Raw genomic sequence first — 25,510 nt, forward strand, 5'->3', positions numbered from 1 at the left:
TTATATATGGTTTCTAAGAATTGTTTTATCCAGAGAAAATATATAGAAAGGTGCGGTGAGTTGCATATATATTAGTTAATTTGTTACCTAGATTAACATGGCATATTCATTTAAAAATTCAGAAGTTAATTTTATATTTTTAAGCAAAAATGTATAATTCAAATCACAATAAAACAGATTATCAGCATTATATCTAAAAACACAGAGTTGGAAAACAGTAACAAAATATCATCAATGAATACTAATTTGAATACTGCACATGAAACTATAAGCTTCGTGTTGACGTATTGGAGACCGTACTTTGACCTATAATTGGTAACTCTTTATACATTATAACTTGGATCGAGAGTTGACTCATTGACACTCATTATACACCTTCTTATTAATATTCATAATTCTTTCCTAGCAACCAATTAGTTGAACTGATGATTTGATTTCGAAACCTTTTCCACTCACAATAATTGTGATGTCTAGTGTCGACACCCAATGCATGTGAACTGTCAGTGTGAATTGTTGCCACTAGCCGAGTAGCCAGTAATGATGAATTTGGTAATTGCCTGTGAATTATCTCTTCATAAATTATCTCTAAGATGAATCTGAATGTCCCTTCTTAATTATGATTGATATGGCTAACTTGTATGATGTGTTGTTTTCTCACCTTTTGTAATTAAGGCATACATAAGCGTGCGTATGTAACACTGTTTTGCTTAAGTCTATATCGTATATGAATTCAGAAGAGTCATGACAAACCTACCTTCTGGCAAACGTCTGCTTGAGGACACACTAATGCTGAACAATTAATCGTTACATCTTGTGAATCAACAAAACGGAAACCATACATCTTTATATGTACGACGGTTTGGTTTCCAATCCATTTGCTATCAATTAATGCACTGTCATAGTGATTGCATTGGGCGTCTCTGAAATTAAAAATATACCGTCATGATTGTCTGCCCATGGTGACACACAATCTATGACCAGCTTAGATTTAGGAATTTCATGAAAAACATGTTTTCCTCGCCATTGAAACAAAGTTACGAGACAGGTTCACTTGTTTTTCTCTGGTATGCGACAAGAGTACAGTGACTTTAAGATGCGTACATTTACTTCATGTTGTCACTAGTTGATAGCTGTCTCTTTGGTTATTGTATCACATCTCTTATATTGGACAAATAATTAGTCTCAATCACCAAATCAACTTTGTTAAGCCACTTTCCAGATATTAAAAAACACTGACAAAAAAGGCTGATAAGAGTACCTTTATATTTTCTTTTCTTCAACGAATTGAATGTACATGAAAAGTATACCAGCCATTTGGAGAATTAATAAAGTCATCCTATGATAACTTTTGTTTTTATTATATAAAAATGCAGTTATTATTTTCTTAACAAAGTTCAAATACAAAAGCATTTTTTTTTCCACGATGGAATGAATAAGGATTTCAACAAAGTGCGTGATAACGTCGGTAACTAGGTTCTGAACTATGGGACAAATTCGAGTCTTGTTATTTGACTTAATCTATAAAAGGTATGTTAGTCATTTTCGAAATATGTAAATGCTGTTCAAGTAAACAATTCTAGTCTTTTCATTTATTTGATTGCCGTTTCGTTGCTGAATATCATACGTTTCACTGTAAAATTTATATATGTAAAAAATCATTCTTAGAAGATAAAAGCTATTTACGACATATTTTCGCAAACCGGATTTTGTCGGATTAAGTTTAAGCAGCAAACCTACTAAACATCTGTCATACAAAACCAGGTTTAACATACCATTTTTTTTAACGGAAAATGCTTGTATCAATTCAGGAATATGACAGTTGAATTATGTTCGTTCAGTTTGTTGATATAGTCTAACGTTTGATTTTGTCAGGTTTTATTAACTTACCTCTTATGTCATTACTTGCATTTGGCAATGTTATTGATTTATGTTACAACATTGTCACATTGAACAAATCGCATTGCATATTTAGAGTTTCAGTATCGATGTTATGATTAATTCCAACACCAGAGAAAAAAAAGGAGGAAGTGTGTGTTTATGTTAATAGCACAGCCCTTTTTACTTCAAATGTGATTTTAAAATTGAGCTGAATTTTGAGATTATGTTTTGTCTTATTGTTTTGAAGACAATTTTGAAATTGATATTTTATGTTCAATACTTATAAAGAGGGGCGAAAGATCCATTTTGGTATATATTCAAAATCATAAGTAGAAAACAAACTGACAACGCCATGGCAAACAAAAAAAAAAACGACCAAAAGACAACCAACAGTACACAGAGTACAACATAGAAATCTTTAGACTAAGTAACACGAAGATCCTGCTTAACATGTGGCACCCGTCATGTTGCTCAAACTTGGTGATACGTCTATCTTGGGATCTTCGATTTGATAACAGTTCAAATAGAGTCTAAGTCTATATTATTACGAGACAAGGTGAACGATCTGTATCGCGTTCTTATGATGATTTATGTCATGTTATGATTATTTTACAGATTATATTTATTAAAGAGAGATTACCATCTTTTTTCTAACTGTCATTTGTTTGTCCATTTTTCTTGTGAACAGTTATGAAAGAACGAACTTAAATAAAGTATTATTGGAGTATATTTAGATGCCGATTTACTAAACATTCAGACATTTCTTTTATATTTGCAAGCGGAACATATAACTCTTGTGGAAACCACGATCGGTTTTTCATTCCTTACGAAAACCAAATAATACAAAAGTAAGTTTAATCATATAGACTAGATTTCAAATAGTTTTCCAAATGTCGTTTGGAAAAGAACCCGAAAAAAGTCTTAATATCACTTGTTTTAAATCGATAGTTACCCTGTGTTCTTCCACATTTGGACAGTTGTCGTCTTGGTATTAGGGTATGCAGTACACATTTCAGGCTGAATAGAGTGGCCATCTTAAATGAGAGTAAAATATATAACAGTTCGATTGGAAACGAATTTCCAAATATAACTTGACTTCTTATGAACAGATGATCATTGATTTAATAACAAACCTTCTGTATTCCCGAAACACATCAACATACATATGCAGTTAAATTGGTCTATTTGATATTATATACATACATATTTTTTTAATATTAAAAGATAAGAAACCTACTTTATCTTGCAAGTTGAACCATACCTATTATAAGCTAACAACAATGTATGTATCTTTTTATATGAACATCGAGTATTAAATGTTTTTCAAGCTTTTTGTATTTTCTAAAATTATTGTAATGTACTAGCAAAATTCAAATGTAACAAAATGTGTGCCATGATTCTTAGTTTAGTGATGAAGTTTAGATTTGTCCACAGGCTTTTGTATTTGGGATCATATACTACATTGTATTATATAAAATTATCTATAAGCGTTTTGATTTTGAATGAAATTGACAATTCTGCAGTCAAGAGCGTTTGCTCCGTTTGAAATATAAATAGGCGAATACATATTTATTTTAATGATTGTAAAATACTGTACATCAGTAAAACTGTACATATATGATAGAATATTCCTATTGTACTATTTGATTTTAAAGCTGCGAATACATTTAATAGATAGAAAACCATTTATACATTTTGCACATGAGACAGCATCGAACATGCAAATCAATTTTATAAACTTTACATTTGTAATCCCAGCAGCGTTTCATAAAGAAACATCCAATATAACAAGTCTATAATTAGAATTACATAATGAGGTATGGAAAATTTTCTCAACAAAGCTATTAAACCAACGGTTTCAAGTGTTGAAAAAAAAATACCGAACTCTAAGGAAAATTCAAAACCCTCTATCAAATGGCTTAATCAAAAGCTCAAACACATCAGACGAACGGAAAACAACTGACTTGGTACAGACATTTTCTTACGACGAAAATGGTGGATTTAACCTGTTTTTATAGCTAGCTAAACTTCTTATTTGTATGACAGTCATATAGACTTCAATGATATTGACAACAATGTGTGAGCAAAACAAACAGATATAATGATCAATTTCAAATTATAGACTAATCAATACATGTGGTATACGATGGATGACCAAACTCGAGCAGAATCAGCTTAGTGGTCCGCGAAACACGAGAACTCCCCACATTTTTAGGGGTTCGTTTTACTCAGTCTTTCTTTTTCAATGTTTTGTTTTCTAGACTGTTTTGTCTACAAAATTTTTTGATTCTAATAAAATCAATATGTAAATACTTTCAAGCGCTAGTTCCGGTTAGTAGTAATTCCCCTTTTTAACGCGGTATAATAAACGGTGTATAATAATTAAATAATAATTTTATATTTATTTTTACCGTTCTCATTTAAACATGCTTCACACCACATCTTCCTATTTCTATTTACTAAATAATTGCAACTCGTTATTCGTTTTATACTTTAATCTAACAATTGAATTCTTATTATTGATGAAAATATACAATTTGAAAGTCTTTGTTTCCTAGTTCACCATATATAAAAATTCGTTGGCCCATTTTGTCTACACCTTATACAGAATACAAATAATCTGAATGTCAGGAATAAATATATCATATTGGGACAATGTTCGATTTGGTATAAGTCTTCGACTCAGCAATAGGCGAGGTTTAGCCATTCAACTGTTTCGAGCTGAATACAAAAATGTTCATATTTGTCTGTTAAGGATGTACACCTCTGAGGAGCCAAAAATTTCTGGAACTAAACTTTTTTTCTTAACCTGATTTTTGAGTTTATAAGACTGTAATAAAATAATTGGTGAAGACAAAATCATATGGTGGTGCACTTCTTTTTCTGCTACAGCCCTTTGAAAATGCCCAATTTTGATGATTTTCCCATTTTTCATCGATTTTTACCTATTTTTGGGCTATAATCGTGAAAAAAATCACAATAACATGGGTCGTATCAAAATCCACGGGCTTTATAAACAACCTAACCGTAACAAAATTAAGATGCGACATCCTATTCGAAATAAGAATTTTACAGGGGCAAGTCGAACTCAATAGAGTCAAGTGATATACAATTTTCTTTAGTAATCATGTAAGCAGCTCAAACTCTACCTATTGCAGATAACACTGTACTATTTGTTGTTATTGGATACAAAAGTAGGACAGAAGGACGAAAGGCCATGTTAAAGAACAAACAAACTGACTGACTCCCCAGTCACTATATACCGCCCGTTTAAAAAAAAGCGGGAGGTACAAATGTATACTAATAAAGATCATTATAATAACAACAGAGGAATGACAATATTTGTCAAGCAAGACTCGTTCGGAGTAAAAGCTCCTTCTAATCACCAATTCATTTATTTAATTATTCAATGACCAATTCATTTTGATTTTGTTCTATAAACTTTGTAGTGAAGGCCTGCATATTGTCTAACTTTTCAAAATTGATTTGTGTAAAATTTCACAACATTAGGTCTTCGATGATGAAATAAATTTTACGTAGTTGCATGTGCCAAACAAACTTAGTTCTCATGAAGTGCTGTTACACAAATTTCTCTGTTTTGTTCTTTTTGTTCTTTTTGGTGGGCAGCTGGGTGATGTAGAGAAGAAAAATAACATGTTTAACCACACCCTATTTTTTATATGCCTGCACCAAGCCAGAATTCAATGGTTGTAGTTGTTTCCCCTCTTTTGAAGGTCATTCGGTCGTTGGTTTTTTAAATGTGTATACAACCAAAGCCCTAATTTAATCGATAAAAATAGTCCTTTTTCCTTTTTCCCCATTTATTTTTGATTCTAATAAAATCAATATGTAAATACTTTCAAGCGCTAGTTCCGGTTAGTAGTAATTCCCCTTTTTAACGCGGTATAATAAACGGTGTATAATAATTAAATAATAATTTTATATTTATTTTTACCGTTCTCATTTAAACATGCTTCACACCACATCTTCTTATTTCTATTTACTAAATAATTGCAAATCGTTATTCGTTTTATACTTTAATCTAACAATTGAATTCTTATTATTGATGAAAATATACAATTTGAAAGTCTTTGTTTCCTAGTTCACCATATACAAAAATTCGTTGGCCCATTTTGTCTACACCTTATACAGAATACAAATAATCTGAATGTCAGGAATAAATATATCATATTGGGACAATGTTCGATTTGGTATAAGTCTTCGACTCAGCAATAGGCGAGGTTTAGCCATTCAACTGTTTCGAGCTGAATACAAAAATGTTCATATTTGTCTGTTAAGGATGAACACCTCTGAGGAGCCAAAAATTTCTGGAACTAAACTTTTTTTCTTAACCTGATTTTTGAGTTTATAAGACTGTAATAAAATAATTGGTGAAGACAAAATCATATGGTGGTGCACTTCTTTTTCTGCTACAGCCCTTTGAAAATGCCCAATTTTGATGATTTTCCCATTTTTCATCGATTTTTACCTATTTTTGGGCTATAATCGTGAAAAAAAATCACAGTTCCACAATTAAACTTTTTTTCATACTTTCTCCAAAGATGAAGTGGACCAATCTGAATAAATTTTACTTAAAAAAACTATAGGTAGGTGTTAAAATAAGAAAGTTTTATCATATTTTGAAGCTTTTTTGTGTAAAATTGACCATGCTGTCAATTTTGTATTTTTGTTATTTTTCTTAGTTTTAAGAACAAAATGCATATTATTTCAATTTTTTTGTTATAAATGATTGAACAAATACATATCTAAGAAATTTGAAAAGACCAAAATGACATGGGATGGACATGATTCTTGTAAAAATTTTTTGTATCCCTCACCCATTTTCTCAAAATTTTGGCTAAAAATACAGACTTGATTTGTGGTAAAATTTGAAAACTGGATTACTCAAAAACCATTCATTGCAAATACACAATTTTTTGACAGCGTTATGTTTAATTATAATATTTTTAAAATTCATTGATATTTTACACTTGTATCACATGTTTTGGAAATAATTCAAGAACGAGATTTCAACGAGACTGAATGAGACTGAAAAGTCAGAAGAATACATCCTTAATATAAAAAATAAAACGTATTTCCCAACCATAAACAAAACCCCAAATTGTGAAGAAAAGTGACATGACATGAAATAGAAATGGCACGAAATATCACTTCTTTTACTGTAAGTTTTCTAGCTGCATTATAAATTTACAATATTCGCACAGTGTAGGAATACAACACGTACATAATTCATGTTTTGTTAATTTCATCAATATGCTCACGGCTCGTGTGGTTGCAAATTTGTTGAATGTGGATTGCATTTATGCGATAAATTCCTAAAACGATCATATGACCACTATATTTGATTTATAAGATATGCGAACGCCTCTAACTGAATGATGCTAAAAGAGCTTGAACTGCATTTAAGATATCAATGCAATGGCATGTATCCATTTCGAGGTTTGCTCGTACTTTCAAAGCACAATGCATATGTCATGCATCATTTTGAACTCCCAATAGAGTTCTGTAAGCAATAACAGTTTGGTTTCCCATAATGGAGTATTAAAACTATCTTCCAGCATTTAAAGAAAATATACAAATAAAATGAAAAGAAAAGTTGTCGTAATTGTTTCCTCGAGTTTTATTTTTGAATACTTTGCAATGAAAAATAAAATCATACATACCTGGAACTATCATAAACAGGAAAAGCTCATCCCCAACCCCTATTTCATTTCCCTTTAGATCTACCATTTGACTCTCAGACGATGACATCTTTAATTGTAAAGCATTCTTTAATTCAATATTTTCAGTCTTTGAAATAGTAGTGTCAGTTTTGCTGCAATATATAAATGATCATTATTTGAAGATTCATTGATATGTCATGTGAAGAAGAAGAAAATAGATTAAAAAATGTTTTCTGTTTGTATGCATGTGAAAAATAAATGTTGTTGGTAGTATTTAGTTTCAAATTGAGGGTGTTATCAGATATCCCCCTGTTTGAATCATAGTTTCAAGAGACTGACTACATACTATATAAAACATATAGAAATATTGAAAATATAAATCATGCATTGAAATTGAATATTAGTGGTATTGAAGGGACAAAAAAACGAAACAAACAACAAAAAATCGTTATAAGAGCATTACAAAGAAAACAGTTATATGCGAGACCAAACCAGACACCACCATAGCTAAAAGAAAAACGACAAAAAAGACTGGGACAGTCAAAGATTGTACACTATCGATTGAACCTCACCAAATATCAGGCCTGATGAGAGGCTCCGAGAATGACGCATATGTTTCAATATTTACCGTAGATAATTCTTATGTGTTTACGAACGCTGATACCACCTCCTGTATCAACTATTTCTGATTACAATCTTCGTAACATCACTGTCCTTTTAGTACCATTATGAAGATTAGAATTTTCAAAAAAAATCTTATTTTCCCAATACTATAATGCAATGGAATGAAATCGATAACGCAATTAGATATATAGATTCCATCACCGAATCAAAGTATACCCTACGAAAGAAAACACATCTGGTCCAAAACACTATTACAAAATGTATGTCTGAGAACGTAAGACAAATGTTTTATTAAAAGACTGCGAGATTCCTGTTCAACCCTTAATCAGGATCTTTTTAGTTTCAAAATAATACATTTCTAAATCTGTCGGTGCGGTAGTCCGACTGAAGACAGGTTTCATTTTAAGCCTCCGGAATGACAACATGTGAAACAATTCAAAAGAGAAACCTCATATACCAATGGTGCTGGTTTACACATTATAGACATTAATTTATATATTACATATTTTGGATAGAAAATCTTGATTACTTGAATAATACTATAACAAAGTGTGAGCTATTAATTTAACAAGCTCCAAAAAATATAATATAAAATAAAAAGATGTGGTATGATTCCCAAAAAGACAACTCTCCACAAGAGACCAAATGACACAGAAATTAACAATAATAGGTCACCGTACGGCCTTCAACAATGCGCAAAACACATACCGCATACCACAAACAGTTCTAACGAGAAAACTAACGGCCTAATTTATGTACAAATTATGAACGAAAAACAAATATGATATACAGCATGACAACCACTGAATAACAGGCTCCTGACTTGGGACAGACACATGTATACAGAATGTGACGGGGTTAAACTGTTTTTTTTTGGCGCCAAACCCTCCCCTTAATCTGGGATCGTGGTGTTACATAACAACATAAGAACAGCTATAAAAATCAGTTGAAATATGGTTAACTCATCAGATGGATAAAAATAGAAATACATCTAACAAAAACACAAAGTTGACGTGGCAGGGTAGTTATACATCCCCGCATCAACAAAAAACACTAAGTACAGATCTGAGAGTACTCAAAGTTACTGACAGATAGTTCAAAGCAAATAACAACTAATAACAAAATTGAATGCCGTATGTATACTGGTAACATTCTCAATTTGTGTCTCTACGAGATGAAGCATACAGATCATATCTAGGAACCAGTAGGTAAACAAAACATTTGGTTGACAAATTTTTATTCGTTATTACAAAAGAATGACCTTAAAATATCTGTCATTTTCTCCCTACCCAGTTTACCCCTAGCTATAACTTATTATGATGTGGACCGGTCATTGTCGTTGAATCTTACGGATAGTTTTTCTGCACGAGTAGTCAGGTCAAGGTCCGAGGCGATAGCCGAGGACCTTGACCTCACTACAAGTGCAGAAAAACTATACGGCAGGTTGTTTCCGGCCTGGTTTTTTTTGTTACTTTTGTTTTGTATCTGACTTGTACGACGTTTCAAGGAAGAAGTATTACATTTTGCAAGACTAAACATTTGAGAAACTTAAATGGCCCCAAAGCAGTAAATGTAAGTTATAATATAAAGTTAACACATTTTTTTTCCATTTCCCTTCAACCGAGGAATCCAATAATTTGATAGAAAAAGGAACCATTTCTAGTAAAAGATGAATGTTATTACATTTGAGACTTTTAAAATGCAACTTCGTAAAAAAGTAATATATTAAAGAAATATGTTTGTGGTAAATAAGATATCGTTTGATTTTTATAGGTGAAACGGAAAGCGGGGAAAAAAAGAGGGGGCTAAATTGATTTGAAATAAACAGACTGTGATCTTTATTTTGATGAAAAAATGCAGGATGTGTCATTTCATCCTCCCCCCCCCCAATTCCGGCCCTTAAAAAAATTGTAAAAATCGCACGTTTGCTGCCAAATACATGAATTCATTATCAATTGGGGGGGGGGGGGGGGAGGGATTCAGGGGGTTGGAACCCCTTTTTTTGGACGATCAGTGTATTTAAATGGGGACATATAGTTGGACCACCTTTTTCCTGGGTTGGGAACCCCTTAAAATGGCTGGATCCGCCCCTGTTAGATTTGAAGGCAACTTAAGTATAAATTCAATAACAATATAAATGTATCAAAAGAATGATTTTTCTACTTCATTAGTTATGAAAAAATGGATTTTGTCTTGTTATTGTATATATTAAGACACACTTAATATATTTTTTTTTAATTCATCCTCGTCTCTGCAAGTACTAGTGTTGATCGCGATTAATTAAACACGTGTTACTATATTATCCAATCGCAGCGTACCGTTCAAAATTGAGGATATAAGTTGAATGATTTTCTTCAAGAGTTGCTGCTTATAAGGACATATTACACGAACACTTTTTATTTATAGGATCAACCGTGAATTGGTGAGTTGATAGGGATTTTATCTTTGAAGAGATTTGATTTTTATTTACATATTTCCTTTTGGCGTTAATATTGAGTCACTGATAAGGTCTTTGCATCGAAACTAAACACATTTATTCTAAAAACAGTTGTTGGCATGACACGGGTTATGTTCTTCTCATATATGTTATGATGGTATGATACTAAACCCCTAACGGGACGGATTGTGCCTGATGTTCATATGATGAAATCATAATCTTTCAGTCAGTTTAATTGAAGTCTGGAGCTGGCATGTCAGTTAACTGCTAGTAGTCTGTTGTTATTTATGTATTATTGTCATTTTGTTTATTTTCTTTGGTTACATCTTCTGACATCAGACTCGGATTTCTCTTGAACTGAATTTTAATGTGCGTATTGTTATGCGTTTACTTTACTACATTGGTTAGAGGTATGGGGGGAGGGTTGAGATCTCACAAACATGTTTAACCCCGCTGCATTTTTGCGCCTGTCCCAAGTCAGGAGCCTCTGGCCTTTGTTAGTCTTGTATTATTTTTATTTTAGTTTCTTGTGTACAATTTGGAAATTAGTATGGCGTTCATTATCACTGGACTAGCATATATTTGTTTAGGGGCCAGCTGAAGGACGCCTCCGGGTGCGGGAATTTCTCGCTACATTGAAGACCTGTTGGTGACCCTCCGCTGTTGTTTTTTATTTGGTCGGGTTGTTGTCTCTTTGACACATTCCCCATTTCTATTCTCAATTTTATTCCTGCCTTTTTGAATTGAAATATAAACGTCGGTATCAAAATTTCTTTACTTTTAGCATTGTCCAAAATACTATTCATGTCCATGTATTAAAGAAAATACGTTTATTGACCAATTATTTTGCTCCATAAAAAAAAGGGGGGGGGGGGTCCGTTATGTTCTTTTCTGAATACCTTTACAACGCAAATTAGCAATATTATATATATACGGTTTTTGAAAAATCAGGAATCATGCAGATCAATAATTATCTGTTATCTGCTTTACCATAGTTATTTTTTTCTCATAAAATTTGGGATCAAAATTTGTTTTGTTGTTAGGAGAAAAACATACCACCCCCTTTTTAAAAAAAATAAATGTCGAATCCCTTAATAGTGTACTTATATGAATAGTATTTTACTGGAAATGTTTAAAAAAAAAACACTGATGCTAGTAACGTAAATATTTTATTTAAAAAAAAAAAGACAGGAAATATGTCGGTGAACCAAAAAGTTCAAATCTAATTGAAAGTTAAAGTGCCCATAAACTCACTGATCATGCACGAGTGATTCTATTCATAAAAAATGTCCGTGTAACAACTAAAAAGAGTCCGTGTATCGTCTAAAAAGAGTCCGTGTAACAACCGTTAATGTACTGTTTTTCTATAGATCTGCGGGGGGCAAAGTCGTACAACATTTTTCAATCTCACTATATATGTTATAATTTCAATTAATCCCAAACAAAAATAGTTAGTAAATAAAGTTCATAATATGTCCGATCTGTCTATTTTTGGAAATCAAAAATCAATACGATCCTTTTCAATTTCGTCTACCTCACACAATCTTGTTAGGCACTTTTCTATAGACCAAATGTCCCGAAGAATAATGTTTAGGTTAAATTGATTTTTCCAAAGCCGCGGTTTTACAAATTGTGATGCCAATGATGACAACAGCAGTGATTCCTATGTGTCGTGGCACAAATACTCCTTGAGTCTTGATTAGTAATAGCAATTTGAGAAGCATTTGATTAAAAAATATCATAAAATTAAACTCTTATTAGGCATTTTTCTAGTTAAATATCTCAACAAGATTTGCTTGAAGTATTTATGTTTACTTTTTTGAAGAAGACATAAGCCGTCGCCCGCAAATCTCAGCTCTAAGAGGGTAAAACAAGAAGTAGGATATGACTGCCGATTTTCAATCGTGATCTGATTACAAAATTTAGTTTTTTTGTTGTATTTTGACTTTAGAAAGTGATCATATAGGATCCTATAATATCCGCAAAATACGAAACCAAACATTTCATATTTTTAATAACTGTATGAATTTATTATAAATATGTAATGCTTATTTTCAAATAAATTACATAGATCTAGCATACTTTAAAAATATTTGAATTTAATTGCATTGCACATTAAGAATTATCGCCTTTCTCGTTCAAACGACTATGACAATGGAAACTTCACTTTTACAATGAAATTAGTGTATCTTATATATTTTAAAGGACCGTATGTAAAGCAGTATACACTGTAGTTAATGACTGCAATATCAATGACATCTCGTTAATTAGATGTACAGATATTTGGGAAAGGGGGCAAATGTTTTACCTCAAAAACGATTAACTGGAGTTTGTATGTATAAAAACATTCGGAAATAGGCTTGCTTATAATTTTTAATGGTTAATTGTGTATTATCCGACAATATTCACTCTTTCGCACCTGATAATTCTCACTGAAAATTCTATCTAGCGTAATTTTTTGTGATTTTCATTTATTTCAGGCTACACAATTACGCATTTAATAATGGTAGAATTTATCTTAATAGCGTGATCTGGCATCTGGTTGTGCCTATATACTCATTTAGTAGAGAGCGGCTACTCCGTTTTTTTCCGTTATTAGTTTCCGCAATTCGAGCTATCAAACATATGTGCAGCCACCTGCCGCGTATTACCGGTTGTGTTTATTGTTATGACCAAGTTCTAGTCATTACTTCAAAACAGGTGATAAAAATGAACAATAAAATTGAGAACTTGTCAAAGAGACAACAACCCGACAAAAGAGCAGAAAAAAGCCAAAATCCACCAATGGGACTTCAATACAGCGAGAAAATCCCGCACCCGCAGGCGTGCTTCAACTGGCCCTTAAACTCCGTAAATAAAAGAAATCATACAAGACTAACAAAGGCCGGAGGCTCCTCATTTGGGACAGGCCGAGAAGTCCGAGTCCGATGTTGAAATAGGTAACAAAAGAAACTAAACAAAATGACAATGATACATTAATTAACAAAGGACTACTAGCAGATACTGACATGCCAGCTCCAGACCTCAATTAAACTGATTAAAAGATTATGTCTTCATAATATGAAATTCAAGCACAATCCCTCCCGTTTTAAGTTTAGTTTCATACCATCATAAAATATATGAGAAGAACATAGGCCGTATCATGCCAACAACTGGTTTTAGAATAAATGTGTATATTTCCGATGCAAAGACCCTATAAGTGAATCTTTCTAAAAATTTCAAAGGGGAGCTCTATTTCAAATGATATTCTCACACTGGATAACAGAACAAAATCTTCCGTTTTTACACTTTAATGTTTTGGAAAGGTCTATATTCTGTTACAGTCATTATAAATAGCAAAAAAAAAATCGTATTATCTTGACATGATGAAAATTGTAGTTTCTTTTATTCTTTGCATTACTCACTTTTTTGTTAGATTTAAGAACTTACTTTGTACGGAATGATACTTTTGCTGTCAGATTCCGAGGTCCATCTTTGCATGTTAATTCATAAAAAAAGACCTTCTGTCCACCAATTATTTTCAAATCTTTTTCTTCTTCGTACAATACATTCAATGGTTGTGGGAGCTACAAAAAAAGAAAATATAAATTGATCAAATTAATAAGATAGAAAGTTAATTAAGCTGATCTGGATCATTAAGTTAATGTATATCTGATCTTATTAATTGTACATAGCGAAAGCTGTATCTAAACCATTGAGCTCATGGAAAAATTAAATTAAACCTTGTTAATTTTGGGAAGGATTGGGGGAAAAAATTGAAGACCATAATGACTTAGGGCATTTGAAACTAGAGGCTCTAAAGAGCCTGTGTCGCTCACCTTGGTCTATGTGAATACTAAACAAAGGACACAGATGGATTCAAGACAAAATTGTGGTTTGGTGATGGTGATGTGTTTGTAGATCTTACTTTACTGAACATTCTTGCTGCTTACAATTATCTCTATCTATAATGAACTTGACCCAGTAGTTGCAGTGAAAAATGTTAGTAAAATTTTACAAATTTTGTGAAAATTGTTAAAAAAATGACTATATAAAGGGCAATAACTCCTTAGGGGTCAATTGACCATGTTGGTCATGTTGACTTCTTTTTAGGTCTTACTTTGCTGTACATTATTGCTGTTTACAGTTTATCTCTATCTATAATAATATTCAAGATAATAACCAAAAACAGCAAAATTTCCTTAAAATTACCAATTCAGGGGCAGCAACCCAACAACAGGTTGTCTGATTCGTTTGAAAATTTCAGGGCAGATAGATCTTGTTTTTTTACCCATGTCAGATTTGCTCTAAATGCTTTGGTTTTTGAGTTATAGGCCAAAAACTGCATTTTACCCCTATGTTCTATTTTTAGGCATGGCGGCCATCCTAGTTAGTTGGCCGGGTCACCAGACATATTTTTTAAACTAGATACCCCAATGATGATTGTGGCCAAGTCTGGATTAATTTGGCCCAGTAGTTTCAGAGGGGAAGATTTTTCTAAAAGATGACTAAAATTTACGAAAAATGGTTAAAAATTGACAATAAAGGGCTATAACTCCTAAAGGGGACAATTGACCATTTCGGTCATGTTGACTTATTTGTAAATCTTTCTTTGCTGAACATTATTGCTGTTTACAGTTTATCTCTATCTATAATAATATTCAAGATAATAACCAAAAACAGTAAAATTTCCTTAAAATTACCAATTCAGGGGCAGCAACCCAACAACGGGTTGTCCGATTCATCTGAAAATTTCAGGGCAGATAGATCTTGACCTAATGAACAATTTTAACCATGTCAGATTTGCCCTAGTTGCTTTAGTTTTTGAGTTATAAGCCAAAAACTGCATTTTACCCCCATGTTCTATTTTGAGCCATGGCGGCCATCTTGGTTAGTTGACCGGGTCACCGGACACATTTTTTAAACTAGATACCCCAATGATGATTGTGGCCAAGTTTGGTAAAATTTGGCCTAGTAGTTTCAGAGGAGAAGATTTTTGTAAAAGTTAACGCAGGACGATGACGACGGACGACGACGGACGACGGACGCCGGACGCCAAGTGATGAGAAAAGCTCACTTGGCTATTCGGCCAGGTGAGCTAATAAAAAGGTATCATTCCCGCTATTTATTAGCATAACAAATAATAAACCAAATGACCTTCATTTTTAATTGTCTTTTGTTTTACTAAAAATTAAATCCTTACAACTGTTACTCAATAATCCATATTAAGTATTGGTGGCTATTTAATTCAGTATATTATATACGTTTTTTTATAAGTTACCTTAGTGAGTGTCACATTTCCAACAGTATAACAGTTCTTCAATGAGGCATCTTTAGGGGTGCAGTATAAATTTTTCGATTTGTCGACAAGTATATGAACCTTTGAAATGTTATCAGCCTTAATTGTTGCAACGCCTTGAGAATCACAAGCTGAAATAAAATTGCATAAATATATGCAATCGTGTTTATAGGTTCTGTGAAATAATTAAAAAAAATCGGTTTCTAGGGAACTTGAAGAAATGCATATGGTTTTATATTATCCGTCTACTGAAACAAGTACGTAATGCCGAGCAAGTACGCAAATTAATATACAACTGCCGACACTTGCTGTTTCCTTAATGAAAACGGTTTAAAAATGCCAATTAATACAACTGATTATGTAAAGTGGATGGTCGCACGAAAATTTTGATGCTGGATTTATTATAAAAAGGGGGGGGGGGGGGGCAAGTGGGGGTACATTAACAGGTTTACTGTTTTTGATTTTGCTCAAAACAGAAAATTATAAATACTGATACAGTAAATTTAAAATACTGAAAACAATAACAGAAATTTAAATTATCTAAAACAGTGAATTAAAAAAAAAAATAAAAAAAATATCAGTTTGGTATTTTACGTCTTTCTTTTTAAAGCACTTTCCAAATGATATCTGAAGTTAGATTTTATGTTGTGCTGGTAAATGTACACCACTGTCTCAGGTTGAGGGATATTTGAGTACCCACAAACATGTTTAACCCCGTCACATTTTTTGCAACCTGTCTCAAAAAGAGAGGCGAAAATTACCAAAGAGACATTCAAACTCATAAGTCGAAAATGAACTAATAACGACATGGCAAAACAACATAAAAAAAAACCAAACAACAGCACACAAAATACCACATCGAAGACTAAAGATCCATAACTAAAACCGGCGGTTATCTCACATGCTCCGGAAGGTTAAGCAGATCCTGTTATATATGTGACACCCGTTATGTTACTCATTTTAGTACAAATCCGGTGATAAGTCTTATTCGGTAAGTATTATTTGGGGGAAAGGAGGACGAAGTTGTGTTTACGACGGTGAAACAGATATTCTATAACGAGAAACTATACTCGTGACGACCTCCGTAAAATTTTGGAAGGATGACTTCAACTTCCCCACTTGGAACTCTTGGTTGAATAAATTCCTTGTGAGCAGCATCACTCTATCAAGGAAATCATTATAGGGAACACAAGCCCTGGAATATCGTATCAACTAAGACACATATTCAAGACACTGCTGAAATGCTGCTAAATAGAAATGAAAGCTCACAATTGGAAAACTGAAATTATTTTTTGGTCGTAATTTTTTTTCTTAACCGACTCTCATTATCAGTTTCATGATGTAAGTCGAGATATGAGTCAGACTTAATTGCACCTGTTGTATCCTTTATTTCAGTTTTGATGGGATAGATGCGTTCACCATAGTCACAAAATATTTAGATATTTATTGAGAGAACATCATCTATATAGGCTAGTGAAGTTGAAGGATAATGCTAGCTTCTTTTCATTCATCCCAAGAAGCTCCTCTCCGAAGTCAGGTTCATATGAATAAAGGAACAAGTTGGAATGAAAAGGAACACAGCTGGTACCAATAGGAATGCCGATTGTTTGTTGAACAACATGTCTTTCAAACGTAACAAGTTGTCAATTAAGAAGACAAACTACTTGTTTGTACATTGGCCATTCTGTTTTATAAAACAAAACAGGAACAACCCTTTCAGTTTGTGTTTTTGTTCATAATATGGAATATTTGCAAGACGAAATAATCTTATATACTCTAACAGATCTTTGATTTTTTTTAGTATGTACATCTGATCCACGCCGCCTCTAGAATAGTCAAGTCAGGGGACTGTAACTCAGTAGTTTTGTGTGTCGCATTCTGTCGTATTTGATTTTGCTTTTTAAACATAAATCAAGTCATTGGCTTTCTATTTTGGATTGTTTTATTTTTTGTCATGCCGGGGCATTTTATAGTTTATTCTATAGTAATGGTTATTTACTTTTTGAAGGCCAGTGTCTTGAAGCTTTTCACCTCTTCGTTCCGTGGTCTCTGGTGAACAGTTGTCTCATCGGCAAACATACCACATCTCCGTATTTTTACATAAAGCGAGAAACACGCCTTTCCGCAATGTAATAAAAATATGATACGGCATCGTATGTGTCGGGCAGACACACGATACTTGCAGAATAAATACTAATCACTCACTCACTTATTTAATTTCAATAACTTTAGGTTCTTAACGGGCATTTATTCATCTAGTTTTACAATTTATGTTAACAGTGTATTTTGTTTAATTTTTTTTTACTTTGCGTGATAACATATATTATGAGTACTTGGAACACATAAACATGTTACTACCTTAATCATTCAACGTCATATGTGCCCTCCGCAGGGAAACATATCTACTTCGCTATCTATTAAAAAAAAGTAGCTGTTGGTTGCATTGGTTAATAAAAATTGTATATTTCTCAGCTAGACCGATCTAAATATTCTGCAAAAGTGTTCAATACACAAACAAAGTATTACAGAAATCACAAAAATATCAACACCATACAACAGACCACATCAACCACCAAAATCCGATACCTTTAAAAAAAAAAGAAACAACTGCTATGCATACAAAAACAAACATCAACGAACAGTACTTGATCAGCATATCATTATTTGGTAACGCACAATGTGGGGGGTGTTAAAGAGTTAACAGTTCTGAATTATCTGCAGTGAAAATGTCTGGAATGGAACTGCAGGACCAGATACAAATAGTCATTTCAGTTCAAAATCCATTTACATGAATTTGTGAGAGAAGAATTATAAAATATACACCCCATCCCAGCTAAGTAGAGTCTTTCTAACCTACTTAATTACTCAATTGTAAAAATGTACATACTGTAATTTAAGGTTGGAGCTGTTGCTGCTACTTGCGTCTGAAAAAAAGAAGTTTTTTTTTACAATATACTATAATAACGATTGTTTGTACTCGATTGTCATATCAATGATTTTGTAATTACTAGCCTATGCTTGGCATTGCTTTTATGATACATTTGTTAAAGATTATGTTTACATTAATCACAATTCTGTCCAGTGCGTATTACGATTACCATAAGTGTTCTTTTTTACATTTTTTTTTATCTGTTTTGTTTATTGGACTTGTGAATTTTGGTACCCCTTTGATATCTTCCCTCTCTTCTTTAATTTATCCCGATGCACCAATTCGACAACCATATACACGTCTATATAGCCAATACGTTATTTCTACAGAATATTAGATGCATCTACATGTACCTGCTTGTGAGATGTATTTCTGCCCAATATTATATACGTTGTTTGATTAAACATGGTATTTTGTACCAAATGTTCATTATAAGTTGAGAATACACCATTTTTTCAGAGGCGTCGGGTATGTTATACAGTCTATTATTGACCCAACGCATTGAGTTGGGCATCAACATACCAGGCGTCCGTCTGTCCGTATATCTGTCTATCCTGACTTGTTAGCACTTGAACTTAAACAATTCTTGACAGAATATATGCAAATAAAAAATGTCTCAGACAATTTTGAAAATCAGTGCGGATCGATTATTTTTAAAACATTTATGCTCCTTGGATATATCAATTATACAGAAAATTGCATTGTAAAGTCTCCTACGTCTAAAATTTTTGGCAGATTTTTATAAAATTTATATTCAAGATTTACATCAGCAATGCGTCGGATAAATTGGAAAATAAAAGCCAATCAAATATTTTTAAAGAGTTATGCCCCTTGAGAAATTGTATTTAATCGGATATTACATTGCGTTTGCTCTCATTCCACAATTTCTCTAATATATTTATACAAATGCAGAATGATATGTTTACTGCTTCAAAAAAATAAGATGTGATATTAAGTAATTGGAAGTTCATGATTAAATAATTGAATATATAGATTGCTATAAAGCTTGGTTCTGTTGAAGGTTGTAGTCAGCATCTATGTGCAAATCAAGGAATTAAGTGGACTTAAAAGTTATTTATAGAAAGAGAAAAGATATTTAAATTTAATGCAATATAAGAATATGAAAACATGTAGGGGCAATAAGGCCCTTTTTTGGCCCAAAAATTACTGCAAATTAAAAAGTTATCATACATATTCTTAAGTTATTGAAAACTTGACTAAGGTATAATGTAGTAAGAAAAACAAAACGAATTTGACATCGATCAAGTTACCATGGCAACAAATCATGACTTAATTTGCATATTTTGTTAAATTTCGTGAATTTCCTTGTTTTTTCATCAAATTTTAAGTATATTTTAGATTGAAAAAGTATGTGCGCACCCAAGAAACAACTTTATATTTGGTGAGATTATGCCAATAGTTATAATATTTTCTGTTAAATTATTTAATTGTTTCTCGGCTGCGCAGGATGTTTCCTCAACGGAAATAAAGATAGAAAACTGCATAAATTCTTTATTTTTCATCGTTTTTGTGAAAGTAGTACACATTATGACGTAATTATGACGTCATCAGATAAAATCTTTATGTTTTTCATTTATATTTCTTGACTCTGTGCATTTCCAAACATTATGTGCCAATTTGAAATAGTTTTCAAACATTTTATTTTCTTGGGCCAAAACAAGGCCTTTATGTCCCTACTCTTTACTCCGACTGTTGGCTGTGTTCCAACCTAATTTAATCTGATTCAATATAAAATAAAGAATATGCTGTATTAGCTAGACTCGCAGATTACATTTTTGATGTGCACGTATGTATTAAATATCTTATCAAATCGTTTACTTTGTCGGTAAAATTATAAAAAATATGAAAGAAGTATAATATTCTAAATCTTCAATTTATAAAGATATAATTATAAAAAACTAACAGAATGATAACATGTGTTGATACATACACACAGGGCATTGTTTAAAAATATCTAAAGTCTACTATAGTAGTTAAAACAGGATATTGCAATGTTACACCATTGCTCTCATAAAAAAATACCTTGTAAATGTTTTTGCTTCCTGAACCTGAATTTACCTACAGTAACAACGCTAAAGGGCAAAAAATTGAAATTTGTATAAGCACGAAGATCTATATGAGCATAAAAGATCTAAATTTAATAGGTAAATCCATCTAGGGTCAACTGTGCATGTAGAGCTGGAATCTTAGTTTACATTATAATTTCTAAATTATAAACAGATAATTCTAGAACGGAATGTTATAAACCATTTCAGTACCGATGCACCGACTACTGACCTGATGATTTACCCATTAGAAAGATTTTAAAAGGCTGTGAAATAATGATTTGAATGAATTTATGTTACATTGTAAAATGCATATTTGGTATTCTTTTCGATAGTAGGCGTCACCAGTAATAATTTGATGTTTAGCATTGCAGACCTAGACACCATTTATGAACTTATAGCGAAAAATGATAAGATAAATGATTAAACCGCACGTCGAAAGTCAAAATGTAATAAATCAGCTACGTTCTACTTAATTAAAATAATTCTAGGTACATATATGCACTATCATAGCGTTCTTTTACAATTTGTTTCATTTTAGTTTTTATTTCAAAATATAATTTTTTTCACAGCTCAGTATGTTTCCTCTCATATTAACACAATTCACATATCTATAAAACAACTTACCACTGACAAAAGTATCAAAGAGCACAAAGTAATTTCTGTAAAGGCCTGCATGCTTTAATTTTGACTTTGATCTGCAATTAAATTGAAACATATCTAACTGACCGACTACTAGTAACTTGTTTCACAATTGTTTTCACAAATTTTTTTTTAAACAGTCCCTATAAATTAATCGTCTTTACGAAATATTTAGCGTATCTAAATATAACAGGATATAGAATATTCATATAGATATGCAGAACCACGAGATAAGAACATATTATGCCTTATGCGTATCAATATAGCATGTAGTTTGGTCTTTGTTCCTGAAAGATAATGTAAAATCACATTAATTTTACCCCTTCTCTCAAATACTAGTGTATGGATTTTCGCAGTTTAGATAGCTTAAATATTGGTTCATTCGAACTATCTTTTTCACGTTATTTCATTCTTTATCATTAGCCCGAAAATTCAAACCATAACGATTAAGTAGGTATTTTCGTACAACTAAATGAAGAACCACCAAAAACCAACAGAAACAAATTCAAACAAAAAAGCGAAAAAAAACCAACATTAAATCAATCAATCAATCAATCAATCAATCAATCAATCAATCAATCAATCAATCAATCAATCAATCAATCAATGTACCATTTCTAAACTAAATTTACTTAGAATTTGTTTCATGGTTGATGCAACACTATTTTCTTTATTCGAATGAGTAAATAAGGATGATAGGTATACGACAATGAATACCACGACACAGAAAAGCGACATCTATGTGTAAATAACGGTTGTTCAAATGAACGCGTGTTCAGACTTTAATCGCCCAAATTAAAACAGGTTTGTAATACCTTTAACATGAATAGACTATCACGAATTATTGCTTCAGCCCCAAATTAAAAAAAATGTCGTACTGGTGACATCCATCATCGAGGTTTATATCATATAGAAGCGGGCATAGTTAATAATTTCAGCACACAATCCTCCCTTTTAAACTTGACCTCTGGTGGTATAAAATTAAATAGCTCACAAGGACGAACAGTTCAGAAAAAGCAAATGACTTAAGGAGTACACATATACACATAGTACTAGTTAAAATATAGTTATGACGTCTTGGAAGGTTGTGGCGTCCAAACAAAACAATAAAAAATAGACGTCAAGACGTCCGAATGACTTTGATAAAGTCAATTATTGTACAAGTAAAACAATGTTTTAGGTTACGGTATCGCAGACTATTTGCATAAGTGAATGCAGGAGAATTATCATAATAAAATTATTGTCAAAATCCTTGCTTGACGAAAACATAAACAAAAGATTTCGGTTCACGATTATCAGAAACTGTATTGTATTTTTCACGAAATGAAACTTAAAGTAAAAAAAATATATATTGTGTTTATTTAGTAGCATTTTCAAGGGTAAAAATCCACACCAGTAAAGAAAGGTTCAATGCAATTAATATAGAACATTCAAGATTTTTAATCCATTAGAACAACATGCAGAGTTTCCCTCATACTGAACAATTCGTATATTTTTAAAAAATGCAGTGAAGAATATGTTGACTAAATTAACATGAAGAAAGTAAATAAAAAATGCAAAACAAAATTATGTTTATTGGACGTTTAGCAAACAATAATCATTTCTCTAATAAGAAATATGTGCCTGAATAATACAATTGAATGAGGAAATGAATATTTATATACATCACAGTTTGAACAAGTGTCCAATCTTGCAAGCATTGCTTTAAAACTGTAAACAATACTGTTTATAATTGTATGTATATACATACCGACTTTTGACAAGTAACTCCTTCCTATAAGAAAATAATTATCTTGTGTAAGGCGTAATTTATGCATTTATATGATTTAAAAAAAGAGGCGTCTACATTTGTAATGTATAAGTGATATCTTTCTTGTATGTCCTATTGTATCATTGAACTATCTTGATCGTTTTTTTTTCAAAAATTCGATTTTAACCAATCGGGATGTCTTTGTCTTTAACTTTGGTGATATCAATCTAACTTTAGGTATACCTTCTTAAATCTAAATCAAAATGTCGGAAAATTTGATTTAAATTTCTATTTGTCACAACAGTTTTAAATTGTCGGTGTCTATTCTTTCATGTAAACTATTTTCCATATTTGTTTAACAATCACGGAAAAACCTAAGAAACCATGGTTAACAAGAAAAACAGGAAATAGAAAAAGTAATGATTGCAAGATATATTTACGTGTAGTTTCCTTTTTGAAAACTGCTTAAGTTGGAATACAACTGTATTTTTGGGAATAACAAATCTGATTTCTTGAAGTAAAAAAAATATAAACTTGGATAAAAAACGTAAAAAAGAAGCTTTAAATATAGCATATATTGGTCACCTACTGTTACCTAGATGTTGACCTATCTATAAAGAATTATCGGCACAATATAAGATGAACCTATTAGTTATAGATATATAGACATCCATATATGAAGTCAGACATAAAACTTAAATTATGAATTTAGATCACAGGGACCAATCTTCCCAACTGCTGGCTACTATAAGCCCAAACTAACTATATTGTTTTAATTCACAAAAAAGGTTGCCTTGATGTTTCTTCAAAATAAGGGTTCTAAAAATTTACCAGTATTTTATTATACCTTATGAAGGAGAAATTCCCGCCAATAGATGCAATGTCTAACACAATAAGGTACATTTGGTCTTATCTTTCTTTCTCAAAAAAATGAAATCAATTACGTATTTCATTTACAATATTATAAAGACTTGTTTACTGCATCGACAACTTCTGAAATACAGAATTAGATACTCACTCAATATTTCCCAATAATGTGATTGGGGATTGACCGATTTCTAAAATAACCACCGTCTGTTATCAAGTTAATGCGCAGATCTTTATCCTTTAACATTATTTTAATCTATCCAATGACCGAAAATGAAACTACAATTCTTAAAGACAACAGAGACGAATTAATATATGTTAGAACTAATCTTCTTGCAACTCACATTTGATAAGTACATTATGAATAAAAGTAGTTAAAGCAGAAACGTGCCTGTGGCAGCAACAATACAAACATGGCCGAAGTACCCGGCAAACTTAAAAAAAAATATTAAAAAAAAATCAAAAATTCAAATGAAAAAAAAAAAATTACAGCCAGAAGTTAACAAAGTTTTCAACAACGTCAACGCCTGTACAATATATATTTCTAAATGACTTAGTAAATACATGTGGATAGATTTAAAACAAAATACTTTAACATGTTTAAAACACTTGTCTTCAGCCAAATGTCGTATAGGACAAACATTTTTCCCACTATAGATAAAAGGTAAACAGCAACTTACGATGTGACTGACTTAGGACAGACACATAGTCGATGGTGTTTTAATTATTTGTTTTCATATCCAAAATATTCCAGTGGATAGAAGAAAAAACCCCAAACACATAGAGTAAGGTACAATGAACATCAATTAAAAAAGTACTTAACCATATGCTATCAGACAAAAAAAGAAACGGTTTAGGATTAAACAACATCAAATATAATTACCGTATCAAAAATTATGTTCAGAAACTGAAATAAACTTTTTTTTCAACTTGCAGCCCTACAAGACAAAACAAGACAAGACAAATACTTTATTAAAGTTTCACCACTTGTTACATATAAAATATACAGCTTTTTAAAACACAAATTAACAACAAGAGCCACTCTATAAAGAGTTATAAGAGACTATAAAACAATTTTTCTTAAATTATAATACAAATACAACTTAAGTCAACTATCATGAATATAAAATACATTTTCGCTTTATTAAAATTTCATAGCAGATTTTGGCAGTATAAAATACCATATTTTCATTTGTAAAAAGAAATATAAATTTCTCATTATCAGACATATGTAAAAAATTCTCATCAACAATACTAGCATGGTTAACAATAACATTACGAATATCTGAATATACAGGACAGTTTAACAAAACATGTTTTTCATCTTCAACGTCATCAGTACAGTTAAAACATAA

The 25,510-nt window shown here is 31.8% G+C and overlaps 1 protein-coding gene across 1 annotated transcript in view; it reads right to left on the reverse strand.

Annotated features, from left to right (window-relative positions):
* LOC139526124 (uncharacterized) overlaps positions 1-21,662 on the reverse strand; it is a gene marked incomplete in the record, with an annotated part of 22,805 nt that extends 1,143 nt beyond the window's left edge. Inside the window, 7 exon segments of the mRNA XM_071321265.1 lie at positions 772-920; positions 2,831-2,912; positions 7,563-7,714; positions 14,053-14,189; positions 15,884-16,032; positions 18,789-18,825; positions 21,524-21,662. Of these exon segments, the coding sequence (XP_071177366.1) occupies positions 772-920; positions 2,831-2,912; positions 7,563-7,714; positions 14,053-14,189; positions 15,884-16,032; positions 18,789-18,825; positions 21,524-21,574 (757 nt within the window).
* Between the last annotated feature and the right edge of the window lie 3,848 nt (positions 21,663-25,510).

This window comes from Mytilus edulis, chromosome 6 (genome assembly GCF_963676685.1).
Source record: "Mytilus edulis chromosome 6, xbMytEdul2.2, whole genome shotgun sequence".
Taxonomy (NCBI): Eukaryota; Metazoa; Mollusca; class Bivalvia; order Mytilida; family Mytilidae; genus Mytilus; species Mytilus edulis.